General features: G+C 39.5%; 1 protein-coding gene across 3 annotated transcripts in view; it reads right to left on the reverse strand.

Moving 5' to 3' along the window:
- Positions 1–14,658, reverse strand: part of pclob (piccolo presynaptic cytomatrix protein b) — a 59,947-nt gene that overhangs the window by 3,851 nt on the left and 41,438 nt on the right. The window contains exons 19-36 of one of the 3 annotated variants that reach the window (XM_074677787.1): positions 13,829–13,897; positions 13,478–13,504; positions 11,818–11,897; positions 11,607–11,682; positions 11,384–11,509; positions 9,833–9,941; positions 9,549–9,616; positions 9,231–9,454; positions 8,100–8,144; positions 7,888–8,018; positions 6,803–6,829; positions 6,280–6,373; positions 5,179–5,250; positions 4,393–4,699; positions 3,817–4,011; positions 1,612–1,753; positions 1,359–1,417; positions 469–606 (exon numbers count right to left, since the gene is read on the reverse strand). In XM_074677787.1, the coding sequence (XP_074533888.1) occupies positions 469–606; positions 1,359–1,417; positions 1,612–1,753; positions 3,817–4,011; positions 4,393–4,699; positions 5,179–5,250; positions 6,280–6,373; positions 6,803–6,829; positions 7,888–8,018; positions 8,100–8,144; positions 9,231–9,454; positions 9,549–9,616; positions 9,833–9,941; positions 11,384–11,509; positions 11,607–11,682; positions 11,818–11,897; positions 13,478–13,504; positions 13,829–13,897 (1,989 nt within the window). The remainder of the gene's footprint in view (positions 1–468; positions 607–1,358; positions 1,418–1,611; positions 1,754–3,816; positions 4,012–4,392; positions 4,700–5,178; positions 5,251–6,279; positions 6,374–6,802; positions 6,830–7,887; positions 8,019–8,099; positions 8,145–9,230; positions 9,455–9,548; positions 9,617–9,832; positions 9,942–11,383; positions 11,510–11,606; positions 11,683–11,817; positions 11,898–13,477; positions 13,505–13,828; positions 13,898–14,658) is intronic. The other 2 variants (XM_074677788.1, XM_074677789.1) reach the window with 2 other exon arrangements.

The raw sequence follows: 14,658 nt of genomic DNA on the forward strand, positions 1-14,658 counted from the left end.
TGAAAAAGAAACAGAGATAAGTGTGTTGTTCTGGCATACAGTTTTTCAGGTCAGTCATGCTTTTGAGTCATTCAGTATTGAGAAATAGTTTTGCTTGTTGTGTTTTGCCAGGCAGCAAAACAGTTTTTGTTAAATGACATAAGAACTTATTTCATTAACTGAAACCGCAATCTGTTAACTAAAAGCACTAAACTGAAATGACATCACAGATGGAAAATATATGGTTTTTATACATGTATGACATATTTTGGGAAGCAAATACTATAATGGCATAAATGCAGCACAAGTGATGTCTGGTTGGTATTTCTAAAGTTAGCTTGCATCTTTAATCTGAGAGGACACACACATCCCTTTCCCTGTATACAATAAAATTATCATTGTAGCCAGAGGAATAACACAGTCACAGGGTCTCTAGCATTAAAAAATAAGTTTTTCATAACCATATGCAAATTCCAAGTATTTCCAAACCTGGTAGGTGATCAGGACTCTTGAATTTGTAAGTGATGTTTCTGCATTGAAGTATCTCTAAAACGAGTTGGTCTCCTTCTGTCTTCACTTCCTTCTTCAGGGCAACTTTGATCTCCCCCATCACTTGAGTTTTACCCCCTAAAAACATGAAGAAACAACATGTGATTTATAAAAAAAAAAAAAGGCTGGAAATTTCTCCATTTCTTATTTGGATCACCCTCACTGCACCCTGCACCTGGCTGTGGATACTGTTGCACAGAAAAAGTATGTCATCCTAGTATCACTAAAGATTATTTGAATTATTTATCAGCAACTAAATCGGGTCTCACTGCAGGATTAAACCAGGACAGAGAACTTTTCATCTGTCATGTATATCTATGAATATTTCTTGGCTTGAGGGTTTATCAAAGTCTGTTCTAAATCAGTCACCAGGTGCCTTGAAAATGACCCACTGACCCTCATCTGTGGAACAACCGCCGGTGTACAGCCTAAGATGACCTTGGGCTCTTTGTTACAAATTGAAACAAGAGATGAATGAGAGGCATCATGACACCTAGGCAACTTGAAACGCAGATACAGTTATGACACAGGTCGGATAATGTGACATCCACTCCTCTTTAGCTACTCCAGAGTTGTGCATTTCAATAGTAGGCTGGGCTGTTATGAGCAATAGTTTAAAAAAGGTTTAACAGCATTTTTATTGCACAGCTGAGTTTAATTGTTACCAAATCAACAGAGAGGCTTGGACAGTAAAAAAAAAAAGTGCAGTTCTAAAAAGTAGCCAGCAGATGGAGACACACAACTGAGTTAAAGCAAATAGAAGCGTTCATGTTTTTCTAACATTCCCTTGAGATGTATTTACTGTAAACAAAGGACTTTGTGGAACTTGCCTTCAATGTCTGACATCTCCAGTTGGTTTTTGTCGGTGCCGTTAGGAATAGTCTTTCCACTAAGAGAGAAAACACACACACACACACACACACACACACACACACACACACACACACACACACACACACACACACACACACACACAAACACACACACACACACACACACACACAATCACAAAGTACAATCACAATACAGCATTTTGCAGCCTCAAGCTCTCATATTCTTAATAAAAGCATTGAATAGCCTTACATGCGTGGAACTTGAAAAATTGCACTGTCCACTCCAGTACCCTCTTCATCGTCTCCATCTAGGCCACCGTAGGCGTCACCTACAAGACTTGGAGCAGATAGCACCACTGACCCTGAGACATCTGCCAGTCTGTGTCCTGGTCCTAAGGGGGGAAAAAATGATGTAATAGTGAGGAAAGGTCTGTCTGTCCATCCATCAATCTATCTATATTTAAACACAGTGGCAAACACAAAGCTAACTGACTCAGCTCTTCACAACGTGTGCATGCATGTCCAGATTAGCAGAAACACTTCACACCCCCAGAACATCAGTCACTGACAGAGAGGGTGTCTGTCACGTCTTTGACTGAGTATCACGTTACAGCATATCAGGGAAGACGCTGATCAATGGATCTGACAAGCTTGTCCTTGCACTGGGTGCCGCAATGTTCAATCTCAGTTAACTTTTTGAGTTAACATCATATTTCTCTCTTGAAAATTATACAAATGTCACTCACTTTGATTCACATGTGAGTTTAGATTGAGACAATAAAGATGTTTTTTCTTTTTATTTTTCTGTTCTAGGCCCTGTGGTGCTCGTGGGACATGCTCAGAGCCTACATTATGAAACACAATGATTAGTTCAGGGAGTATGTGAAGTGTTGTCGTCTAGACTAAAGGTGCATACATCCTGTGCCTGTATGAACACACAGTTTACTGTTTTACAGCAAAAAAGATAAAAATATTATATTATGTTTAGAATATAATCCATGACTTAAAAGAAATAGCTTTGAATTCTGTTTCTGTAGCCATGAAAACATAAATATATCAGTCACAAGTAACATAAAAGGCATGCACAATCACTGTAAGTGGCATACACAACCTTTATTTTCTAAAATTCATTTATTTTTTGAATTTGAAGAGTTTTTTATTCTTAAGTGGTTAATAGTTACTTCATGGTCATATTTTTTTTATTTAAAGTGATTCTCTTTTATTTTATAAGGGTTGAAGGAGTAGATTCAAAAATGTTTATCAGTCCATTTCTTCTATGTTGCCTCACCTTCCCTTGACACCTTGTTCCTCTCATGGTTAGCTGTTGGCTTTACTCTCATTGGCCGGTGAATGCAGAGTGAACCTCCTGTTGACTCTGACACCTTTGATGTCTGTGTTTCTTGGTTTGACTGATTCAGTCTCACATGTATGTCCTTTAGTTTTATTTAAGGCTGTAGGTTTAGGAGAGGATTGGATAGGGAGGGGAGCCTGTGTGCCATACTGTGTGGGTCTGTGTGAGTGTGTTTGTTTTTTTTGTTTTTTTTTTACTTGTGTAAGGGTTCATTCATATGGCACACGCATGCACACACACACAGAAAATACTGCATCACATAGCCTTCAGGGAACAGTAGCCAGGGAAGCTTCAAGTGCATGCTGAGATAGCTCTAACTCACTTAACCAAGGTGGGGGTGACTACATACTTCTTCATTTTAAGGATGTTATACAGAAGCAAACATTTGATATTTGACACTTTGTTGAAACGGTAAAAGACGTTGGAGGGTTTGCCATCCCAGTTTGGTTTCTGTACTGGGTTAGAGGTCTCCACACTGGGGTTCTGTAGAAACCATAGGCTTGGGATTGGCACATGCACGACTCATGTAGAGCCACATAGGCCTGGTTGGTGCTTTTGATTTAAAATAAAAAAAGAAAATATGCGTGTATGTATTTTTTACTTTTTATTGGTTTATTTTAAAGTTGGTTTATCTGCTGTGATAATAAATCACAGAAAGCATATGTAACGTATGATATATGGATAAAAATCTAATTTAATGCATTAGGAGTATCTTTATTGTTAAATTATTTGTATAAAAATTGTGATTTTAGTTAGAATTTAATTCACTCAGTATTTCTGATTTAAAATGATCAATCTTCTTGTTTTGGAATAAAGAAAAAATAATAATCTTATACATTTGTGTCTTATCTGACTTGGATTCTTTTTAGTTTCTTTGTTAGTAAGACTAATCTTTCTTAGTTGCTAAAAATACGACAAGATAATTGATCAAAATAGATCAATTGAAGAACAGTACATGAAGAGCAGAAGGCAAAGGTAAATTGATAAGGTGGTAAACAAACATTGTAGTTTAGGCTTCACTCAAACAATTTAGACAGAGCTTGCATGCGCAGGGAAAAGGAGGCATGTCAAAGGAGGCCTAAGACAGGTAGGGGCGGGATTTACTTGGTTGCAGGCGGGATTGTTGCACAGCAGCCTCGGCGGCAGCAATGGCTATCCCAGCATCCTCGAGATGGGCCTGAGTGACGCTGCTCTTGCTTTGGCTTCGAGAGGGGCCATGGGAGCGCAGTTGGCCATCAGAAGAAGACTTGGAGCTGCCGGGGCTGCTGTGAGACTTTTCTAATGGCAGCATCTGCATATCTGCAGGGAGATGAAATGGAGGGTTTTAACAGCTAATGGGACAAGAGTGACAAGCTGAAGAAGAGAATTATCCAAACTGTTAAGGTATTTGGTTTTTCTGCTCCAAAGCGGCCCTAATTGTGCCTTGTAGCTGTTGACAAGCACATGAAGTGTAATTACAGCTGTCAAGTCTCGATTAGCATTGTTGTTTCTATGGTAACAGCCTCTTAAAAACTCGCTGAACAAATTTTAAATGACACTTTTTGTCACAAACAGAAATGGCTAAGACAAATAAAATCAGTGCGATGACTCAGAGCATGCGCTCATATAGACTAAACTGATTCATGTTGATTTTATAATCTCGGGATGAGCAGATCACAGCTTTGTGTAAGACTAATTTACCTTTGGCTGGATCAGGAAAGATTCCGTGGCTTCTGCTTTTGATTACAGAGTTTTTTGGTGAATCATGACTCCCGTCTCCAAGTCCTGGTCCTACACCCTGCCCTGTGCCATATCCAGGCCCCAACCCAGGCCCTGACATGTGACCCTGAACTTGACTATATCCCTGACCCTGACCGGATCCGGATCCTGGTGGACCTTGAGCAGCGTGATGTGCTCTGCTGTGCTCAATGCTCTCACTCTGCTCCTTCAGCGGCAGCCAGCGGGGAGTGTTGTCGAGCTGGGCTGTGTTGGATAAGTCAATCAGCACCTGGAACGTAATGAAAACACACAGCAGCAGAACTGATCAAAGGGACAAAAGCAAATCTGGAACAAACCTGTGAAAAACCTGGGAAGGAACAAAAAGAGTATTTTGTATAAAGCTGAAAAAAGGATGCTTTGTCACCATGTGTTTTCGTATTATGTAGCTACTAAACTGTTACTTGAACTGCATTTAGCACCAGGCAGATGGCACTGCACACAATACAGATTAAAAACATGGATAAATGCTCAACTTTGGAGTTTGTCAAAAACCAAGGCTGACCAATCAGTTTATCTTTTATTATACAGAATCAAATTGTACCATATCATAATATTTTACTGTGTATTGTAACAGTTTAAGGACTGTTTTTCCTGAATAATAGTGAGTTCATCCACAATATAATAAGGCAGCAGAGGCCATATTTGTGCTGTAAAAGCTAACTGAAGTTGACATTTTCAGACATGGCATTCAGATTCCAAAGCACTCACCTCTCCAAGGAAGTCATTTGAGGAAGATCTGTCATAGTCCCACACTGTGACCTCCAGAGTCTTTTTCTTTAGCTAAATGGAAAGAGTGGAGAGGAGAGAGAAGGCACATATTACTATGACATATTTTACATGTGTAAGCTGGAGAGTTGTGATACGGAATGTGTGATAGTTAACCATCCAGGCATAGTGCAGTGTGAGATAAGTAGGGTAGGGTATTTAATGCAACCAAAAAAAGAGTTAGAAGTGAAATTCTATGTGTGTGTGTGTGTGTGTGTGTGTGTGTGTGTGTGTGTGTGTGTGTGTGTGTGTGTGTGTGTGTGTGTGTGTGTGTGTGTGTGTGTGTGTGTGTGTGTGTGTGTGTGTGTGTGTGTGTGTGTGTGTGTGTGTGTGTGGAAGGAGGTGGAACATGAGCCAAGAGGTAACATTTTAAAGGCTGCTCTGGCCAATACTAAGATGTGATCAATAATAGGCAGACCCCATCAACTGTATAATTTACGGACCCAGTCCCTGTGATGTCACCCATTTGTTTCTGATGCAGAGTTTTTGAAGCCGATCATCGCAGTCAGCAACAGGGAACATGTTACCAGTCAAATGGGCAAAAAATAAAAGAGTTGTAAAAACATTCATCCCTCGTCTCCTGCCTTTACAGATGGCTGCTAATGTCTGACTACCAAAGTTACCACATCTGCACTCATCTTCCACACCAGCAGTTACTGTCTGGGTGTTATCTCAATCACCAACAACACCTGTTTCAACCAAACTCTGACTCTCAAGTAGAGAAACACCAATCCAGATATGCAGTACCATAAGCGGTCCGAAGTTCCTAAATCTTTTTCTCGGTTCAAATGCTTTGTGTTCAAGCTGTCTGTGTCAAACAGAAATGATGGTTGTTAAATTGAGTGCTGATAAGACGCTGCACAGGGATACTAAGAACAGCCCCAGGGACAAAGCACAAGGACAGAATCCTAATAAGAGTATAAGACATCCACTTCACCCAAAGTGGCTCACAGCACAAACAGTAATTGCTCAAGACAGACCGAAAGTATGTGTGTATACTTGCAGGTGTGTGTATGTGTGTGTGTGTGTGATGTCACTCAGTACCTGCTCTAGGTGAATGTTCTTGTAGATGACAGTCTGGTTCCACTCTGGGTTCATGGTCTTCTGGGCATACTTGGTCCGTCTCTTGTTATCAGCACTGATAAGTTGTGATATTAAGAATGATTTGTTTTCATAAATGAAGATAACTTTCTGTATTCTTTTTCACCCTTGAAAAACATTCACAAAACATGTCATGAACTTAATATTGACTATGTGCTGGAGAAAAGGCAATCTCCTGATGTAGGGACATCAGAGACATATTCAGATGTAGACTTAGACATTATGGTCTTAATTAAAAATCTTTTCAGGAGGTAGAATCACAGCAGAGTTCAAAACGAGAGGCACTGAGAGAAAAGGCAATGACAGGACTGTTATTAAACATAATAAACTACTGCGGGTTGTTGGACGAACAACAAAGGTCACAACAAGAGGATGGTCAACCACTGTGGAGACGGCATTTACAGAAAGAAAAACAAAACATGACACCAACGAAATAAAAGAAAAGCAAAGATCAGCACCACACTACCTTGCATTCTGGACAACCATGACTTGGCTGAGGGAGTCCAGAAGAGGAAGAGGAGGGCAGATATCACAAACAAGAAAAGCAAAAACACAAAAAAAAACAGTCAGAGAAGCTCAGAAGAGCTCAAACGAAAGGTAGTAAAGGATAGAGAGCTGAGGCAATCAACATTCTCAGCTAAGTGTATTACTGTTTTTGTGCCAGGGCAGAGTGTGTGTGTGTGTGTGTGTGTGTGTGTGTGTGTGTGTGTGTGTGTGTGTGTGTGTGTGTGTGTGTGTGTGTGTGTGTGTGTGTGTGTGCGCGTGTGTGCGCGCGCGTGCGCGTGCGTGCGCGTGCGTGCGTGTGTGTGTGTGCGTGCGTGTGTGTGTGTGTGTCTCAGGAAGACCAAAAAACCTGGCTCATGGGTACGTGACTAATTCAGAAATGTTGTTGTGGCAGTGTAGCTGTGCACTCTACTGCTAATGTCAAACAAATTCATTTCACATTTCTTTTTATATGACACAGCAAGAAACACCAACGCTCTTCTGATGAGCCTAACCTATCTAGCTTGTAGGTAGAGAGGGAGGGTTTATAATCTCATAAACAGGTCTAATAGGGTCATTATCTAAGAGCAGATACTGTTACAGAGTAGATAGAGGCTGCATCGATCCTCTCTCTGGCTATTCACAGGCTCCTGGAACTACGCTGGAGTGAACAGGATAAGAAGGGGAAATGGTGGACATGATACTCTGGAACAACACTAAAATACTACAAGAAGGATTTTGAAAATCCATCATACATAATGCTTGCATCTGTACTTGTTTATGACTGCAATGTGTTAAAGTATCTCCTCTCATTGCTTTGTATGAAGTGCATACAGAACACCCAACCACTGATTCATATTGAACCAAACCTGATCCCATAGCACTTTAAGTGACTGCCTCATATCAACATGTCCAGTGTTTTTCTCTCAGACAAATATAAGTAGTTAGTCAATTCCACACAGCACAGCACAGTCAGTACAAAGTTATAAAGAAATAGGGGAGAGACACAAAAACAGAAAGGTAGACACAGACCAGACTTTTATGAGCACTTGAACACTCAGAGCTCACCCTCTTCCTGGTAAGAGGTAGACCTTGACAAAGGGGTCAGAGTAGCTGTCGTTGTCTCTCGGGGCCAGGTTTCTAGCCTGCAGGACGTGGACGATCAGGTTTCCGAGGTTCCTGTCATAGTTTATCTGGAGCTGAAAGAGAAAGAGCAGAGTGATGGCTGAGTGAGACAGGACTTCATCAGAATAAAGATGATGAAATCGATGTTTTCATACCTGTATTTCTCCAGTGATTGGATGAGGTGTCCTCATGTCGGTCGGCTGAAAAAAAAAGAGAGAAATATAATACAAAAATGTAGAACAATTCTTTCAAAAATGGTTGAAGATTACAGCTTTGACACCCTAACCTCAAAGGAATCAGTTCCTGTGAAAGATTTGCAACAACAGTAAGACCCAATTCTTGTCAATATTTCCCTGCCTTTAGAGAAATTTGACTATCTGAGGTTTAAATATCACTGTCAAAGTCCTCAAGATAAGTCTGAGGTTTGTTATCTACAAGATTTATCTAAGTCTTTTAGACCATGAAGGAACTAAGATATGAAAAAATATCTACCATATTTTTTTATGTGGTACAAAAACACAGTCGCTTTCTGTTTCATAAAGGTTACATTTGTCAACCATTTATTGTATTAGTCCAGTTTCTTGTCAGAATTCCAATATTTAGATTTTTGTTTATGTAAAATATCCTCTTCATTTTTTTGTCCACTGTAGGTTCAATGGACAAAACAACAAAAGGATTCAAATAAACAAACAAAAAATGACCTCTCTATATACAAGATGCATGCATGTCAGACAAAAGAAACTCCTGAGAGTGTTTCAAATTGAAATGATATGGAAGGTTCTACCACAAAAGAGCAGATCCAAGTTTTCTAAAATTAAAAAGGCAAAAACCAAACAGCTAGTAGTTTTATAAAACACACCTGATTGAAACACGACCGCTGAATTATTTCAAAATCTAACTTATGAAAGTAGATTGCCAGCAAAATGATGCAGTTACACATTTGTCCAAATGACTTAACCTTGGTGCCTAATTTAAAACTGTCTGCAGCTGGTTATAATGAACAAACTATGTAAAGGATGAAAAGGTCTAGCAGATTAGCAGGAAACCAAGATCTATTTACAAAAAAAGTTCAAGGTGCAAATGTGGAGGACTCTCATGTGAAATATGCTAAACAACTGCAGTGTTCAAAAGAACGTGGGGCATGGACATTCTAGCTGGAGTAAGGGGCTTTTACATAATAAACATGAAACTGGAACCAGTTGTTTGCAGGTAACCTTTGTTTTTTATCACATTGTGAACTGAGCTCTTCTCAACTGAAAGTTGGACAGAAAGTTTCTTCTTGCTACCTTTTGCCGTTGTTTCTTGTTGATGGCCGGGGAAGCAGGTTGGCCAGGGCTGGGTACACCGCTAGATGCAGCTGATCCTGTACCCGAGTGGAGGAGGGCAGAGCGCTCAAGTGCAGATAAGACCCCAATACCCCCAGGCCCGATGGGGGCCTGCTGCTGGGACACCTTCTGCAGCTCTGCAGCCAATTGCTTAGGATCCACTCCAGGTGAACGCTGCCCACCCACTGAGGAAAAATGTGTTTGGTGAAGAATGTATTTATTTGAAATAAGTTCACAGATTCATGCAGTATGCAGAAAAAAACAAATACTTGTACATACCAGCTTTAAGCTGGACAAGGTGCTCCAGGGCTTGTGGGTGCTCAGGGTCAGACAGCATGTTAAGGTCACTGTTTGGATCCATACAAGAAATTTATGACGAGGTATTAACCAGTGTATCTTAGCGTAATCAGTCAAAGTGATATCACGTGATATTTGTCAGATGAAGGGGTGTGAATGAAGAGAGGGAAAAGGGAAAGAGGAGAGGTGCAGATTCACCATGTTGCGACCAAACATGGAGGACTATCAGTTGGAAAGAGGGCTAAATGATGTCAGATGCAACTCACAGTCTCACACAGAGCTCCGCCTCTGCACATGGCTGGCCCACAATGCATTGCACTTCTTCATAAGTCTTTCCTGTTAGAGGAATTCCGTTCCACTCTAACACCTGCATTCCTGTTAAGTGATAAAAGGTAGACATGTGGATTCAAAGGGATGTTATCAATTCCCAAACAATATGCCACAGCCTGTGGCAAGACACTCCATTTCATCTTTATATAACAAACATGTTTTAATCTGTCTGCATGCTCACAGGGAAGATGAGACACTTTAATTTGTTGTACACCCAGTGGAGTGCTTTAATAATTTGAATTTTCATTGTTGATTTGGCACTGCTTCACACAGGGAGCAGCAATATGATACTGTTTCCAATCAGAAAAAAATGGAACACACAGTACAAGCAGGGGAACACACAAAAAACATATTAAAATGCAATATAACATCTTTGTATTGCTTGCTAAACTTCACACAGCAAAGTTTGTGTTCCAAGGCATAAGCCATATGAGGCCTCATTGAAACAGCTGAAACCTCATTTTCAGTTCTGCTTCCAAAACACCTCACCTGCTGTGGTTACAAGAAATGCTTGATTTTGTTTTTATGCATGAGCTGGTGCTTCTTTTAAAGCTTTCCCTTGCTTTTAATATAATACTCTGTATCCTCCCCCACTTCATTTCTTTGTGCCCCTAAAGGCATGTTCTGCCGCAACTGCCTTTCGTTTGAACATACACATCACGTGACATTTACATAGCCATCATTTAGTATCCAGCATACACTGAAAGTAAACATTGCCAGCCTGTTCAACCCGTGAAATTCACAATGACCATGACTATATTATTATCCCCCTGCCAAGAAAAAAAATAAAAGAGGAATATGGCCCAAGAGTAAATACACAAGCTGGTCTGTCCTTCACTCCCTTCCCTGTGCAATAGCAAAGTCATAGTCCCTTTGGTGGAGTTCCCATTGAAGAAAGAAACCAGAAGCAGATTAGTCCAAAACATATCAAACTGTGTGAAATGCCGTTTTTGGCCTCACTTTGCAAATAATTAACATTACAAAACCAATTGTTTAAAACTCTGACAACTTAAAATGCAGTTTCAGACTGTTTTTGTACGCCCTTGAAGCTTTTATGTGTTTCTCTAAGCTTGCCTTTGTGTATTTGTGTGTCCATAGTGATGCTAAATATAACCTAATGACTAACAGCTTAGTGCTGGGGAGGGCGAGTTGACAGGGTTTTTTTTCTGTCTTTGGATGCAATGTGTCGGGGAATGAGACATGACAGACCACAACACAGAAGGCTACAACAGCAGCTCACTCTTTATCTAGAACTCCTTGATTTGGGCAGGGATTTCATCTAAATCCCTGCATTGCCCTTAAGAACACATAACGTTGCTAGGATTTGAAATGAAATCCTCAATCTCATCTTTTAGTATCAGAAATGAAAGATTTAACAATGTTTTCCCAATGTAAGAAACCACAGTAAAATCAAAGAATACCCTATTCTTTTTTATTTTAAGAAAATAAAATGGTTATCAAAATTTTAAAAATGAAAAAAGTCTTACCCTCTACAACTCTTCCTGTCTGTTCTGCTGTACCGCCAGGGATAACCTTGGCTATGTAGGCACCAATCTCTCCTCTGCCCCCTGGAATCAGCTTCCCACCTACGACACGGATCCCAAGTCCGTTCCCTAGAGGTAAAATAAACAGACGATTAACTTTAACAAAACTGTGATACAAAATGATGGTGTGCGTGATGCTTCTGTGTGTCCTGTGTTTGCTTTGTACCAGACACACTGGTGTCCTTCAGGTCCCTCTTTAGCTTCAAGCATGTGTGAGGAAAGGCATATGGAGCCAGTTTCATCTGTGGGAGATTCAAAGAAGTTTACAGCATGGCAGAAAAGGATTTTCCTGAGAGAAATTAAAGGCTAATATGCTGAAAATGTAATGTAGGAAATGGAACAGTGTGGTGTTCAGTGTTGTTGGCTTGTTGTCTCACCTGCCTCCTGTCCCCGCTCTGTGGATGACCTTCTCTTGGCTTGTCAAACCAGTCTGTGTCCTCATTCCTTAGATGATAGGCTAGGCAGGAAAAAGTAGCTATTAAAAGTCATGTACTCACAAACAAAGTCTACCCCAGCTTCTTAAATATTTTGCATAAATATGGTGATGACAACTCGGGAAAAGACAAATCTTGCAGTTGGGCTAAGGTGTGCATCACAAAAGTTGTTTCATCTCCGTTTATTTGAATGCAGTGAAAAACTCTGATCAGACTGGATAGGTGACCGCAAAGAATCACAACCACTGTTCAACACTATCTGTGTAGTCTATCAGATTAAATGATCACTGCAAACACTTAACGAAGGATGAAAACAATTTCAAGAGGATTTAAATTAAGGCATGCTTTTGATACCATGCAATGCTCCCCGTCTTGGTGTGAGGGCTCTTTTAGTCCGATTTTTAATGTTGCCATGTGAAAAACTACTGTAGCAGAAAGAAGCCCTTAAAGATCATGTATCATAATTTTGAACAGTTTGAGTACAATCAGTGTGGGTTGGAGTTGTCCCATTGTTTAATACCAAGGATTATAAACATATTTAAATAATAAATCTGGTTTATAGAACTGCTTCAAAAAACAGGTGTTTTTTTTTGTTACTGTAAGTTATTTTAAAGTTGAAAAGGGGAAATCAGTACACGGTATCTAAATCCTTATGTTTCGCTTAAGTTAATGGAATGACATTAAAATTCATATTTCTGTGAAGCTGTACTGAACTGTTTTGACATATTTCTGAAGTAAGTGAGCTCAGTTGTGAGTATTCTTGCAATATGATGTGTGACCTCTAAAGATACTGTATGCTAAAATGGTATTAATTTTGTGAAACCATAATAACAAGGTGGAACTGTTTGTAAATCCCAGCATTTGAGCATGAGTCATCACTTGCTGCTAAAAGTAAAAGATTATCATCATGGAGAAACTATAGGTAAATTTGTGGTATTTCTCTATGTATCATCAGTCATGTAATTATACCAAGGTGATGCACAGAATGATGAGGAGTAATGACCTAATGACCCCTGCGATGCTGAAGGTAAATGTTGCCTTTTCATCTGCCTGTGTAGGAGTAGAAAGCAGTAATCCCTTTTAGTAGTAGTAGTAGTAGTTTTTTTTTTATTTTTTAACTAGAGTGATTAAACACTGGCAACATCGACCTTCAGAGTTTAACATGTTTGATAAAATGCCTTTTACATATATGCACTGAAGAGCAATCCAAACATATTTTGGCGGAAACACTTGTGCATGACCACACAATATACACGTGATAGCAAAAGTGCATGAACATGAATACTGGGTATGAGTCTGGTACGCTCACAGAACCACTGTGATATGCAGTCATTCCAGAATGATGTTTTTTTTTTTTTTTTTAACTCACTACTGTTCATGACTTGAAAAATACAACTGGAGCCATTTTGATAGTGTTCATTCCAGAATGAATTTGACATGTCAACTACTCAAGATCTTCTACATGACATGTACTGTATACTACTGGATGAGTCTGGCATGTTAACAAATCAACTAGAGAAGTGCATCATTCAGGACCATGATATGCGGCATGGAGGCATACACTCTCTTTAGTAGCTACATGGAAGTTGGGATGCTGTCTCACCTTCTATATTCCAGTTTGGGCCTCCAGCTGGGGTACAAAGTTAGATGTTTTTTTTTTTCTTTTAAGAAATGCGTTCCACCAAGGTTCAAACACATACTAAAGGAGCTGGCTTAAGACTAGACTGAGAATACACCAGCACATGCACTAAAAAGCACTTATTCAACTCTAGATGCATGCTTCTAATTACTGCACGTCTGACATTACTAGCCCATCAGACGGTACACAGATTTAAGCAGAAGCAATGTGATAAAACATACAAGATACATTGAAGGTAAACAACTTGATGTAAAATTAAGTCATATTAGTACCAGGACAGTGAGGGGTTTTGACTAATATTGTAAAATACTCTACCGTGTCTGATACTTTCATGAAAGATTCTGGCATCATCTCTGTTCAAAGCCAGCATGGACTCACTTAGTGCTGTAATCAAGGCAGATGGACACTTTTACATAAGGTCAGGACAAATATCACTTTCTTATCAATAACTTAATCATGATCTTACTTGAGTCAATGGTAGAGGTGCAGAAAGTGGCTCAGCATATTTTAATGTTATATATTTAGCATGTGCTGACAATCAGATTTAATTTCAACTGAGACCAAATCAGGTTGTTTTGCAGAAGCAAATGGTCTGTTGTGTGTTTTGTGTCATTTCTAAGTTTTTGCTTGACCTATATCATAGTGTGTTGAAGTGAAAGTGAAAATTAAAAAAGGACCAACTACTATAAAATATAGATATTTCCAGATACTAATTTTCCAAATGGAACACTACCAATCCCACACTTAAAGATATGGGAATAGTTCATATCAATATTTTCTGTCAATCACTGGGGACATGGACAACTTAAATAGCAACAAGACAGTCAAAACAAGAACCAACAAGCATAAAACATACACTTTATTATAAGATGGAAACAAAAATATAGTGCACAACATGCAATGATGCAATGTCAGATAAAGACAGGAAACTAAAGAAAAACAGGAGCAAAGACAAACACTTGGCTTGGATGGAATTTTGAAAAAGTACATTCAACTGCATAGTAGTTCTTGGGAGAGAGTTATTGTGTTGACACAAAGGCAGATAAAAACATATCTCCTGCCGTTTGTATTATTAGGTGTGTCATCATACAAAGAGCTAATATAGACATTTATAAAAAGTGATTGTCTTGACTGTACCTGCAAAA

This window comes from Halichoeres trimaculatus, unplaced genomic scaffold (assembly GCF_033239565.1).
Source record: "Halichoeres trimaculatus isolate MK-OKI-2021-1 unplaced genomic scaffold, fHalTri1.1 fHalTri1_scaffold_10, whole genome shotgun sequence".
In the NCBI taxonomy this organism is placed as follows: domain Eukaryota; kingdom Metazoa; phylum Chordata; class Actinopteri; order Labriformes; family Labridae; genus Halichoeres; species Halichoeres trimaculatus.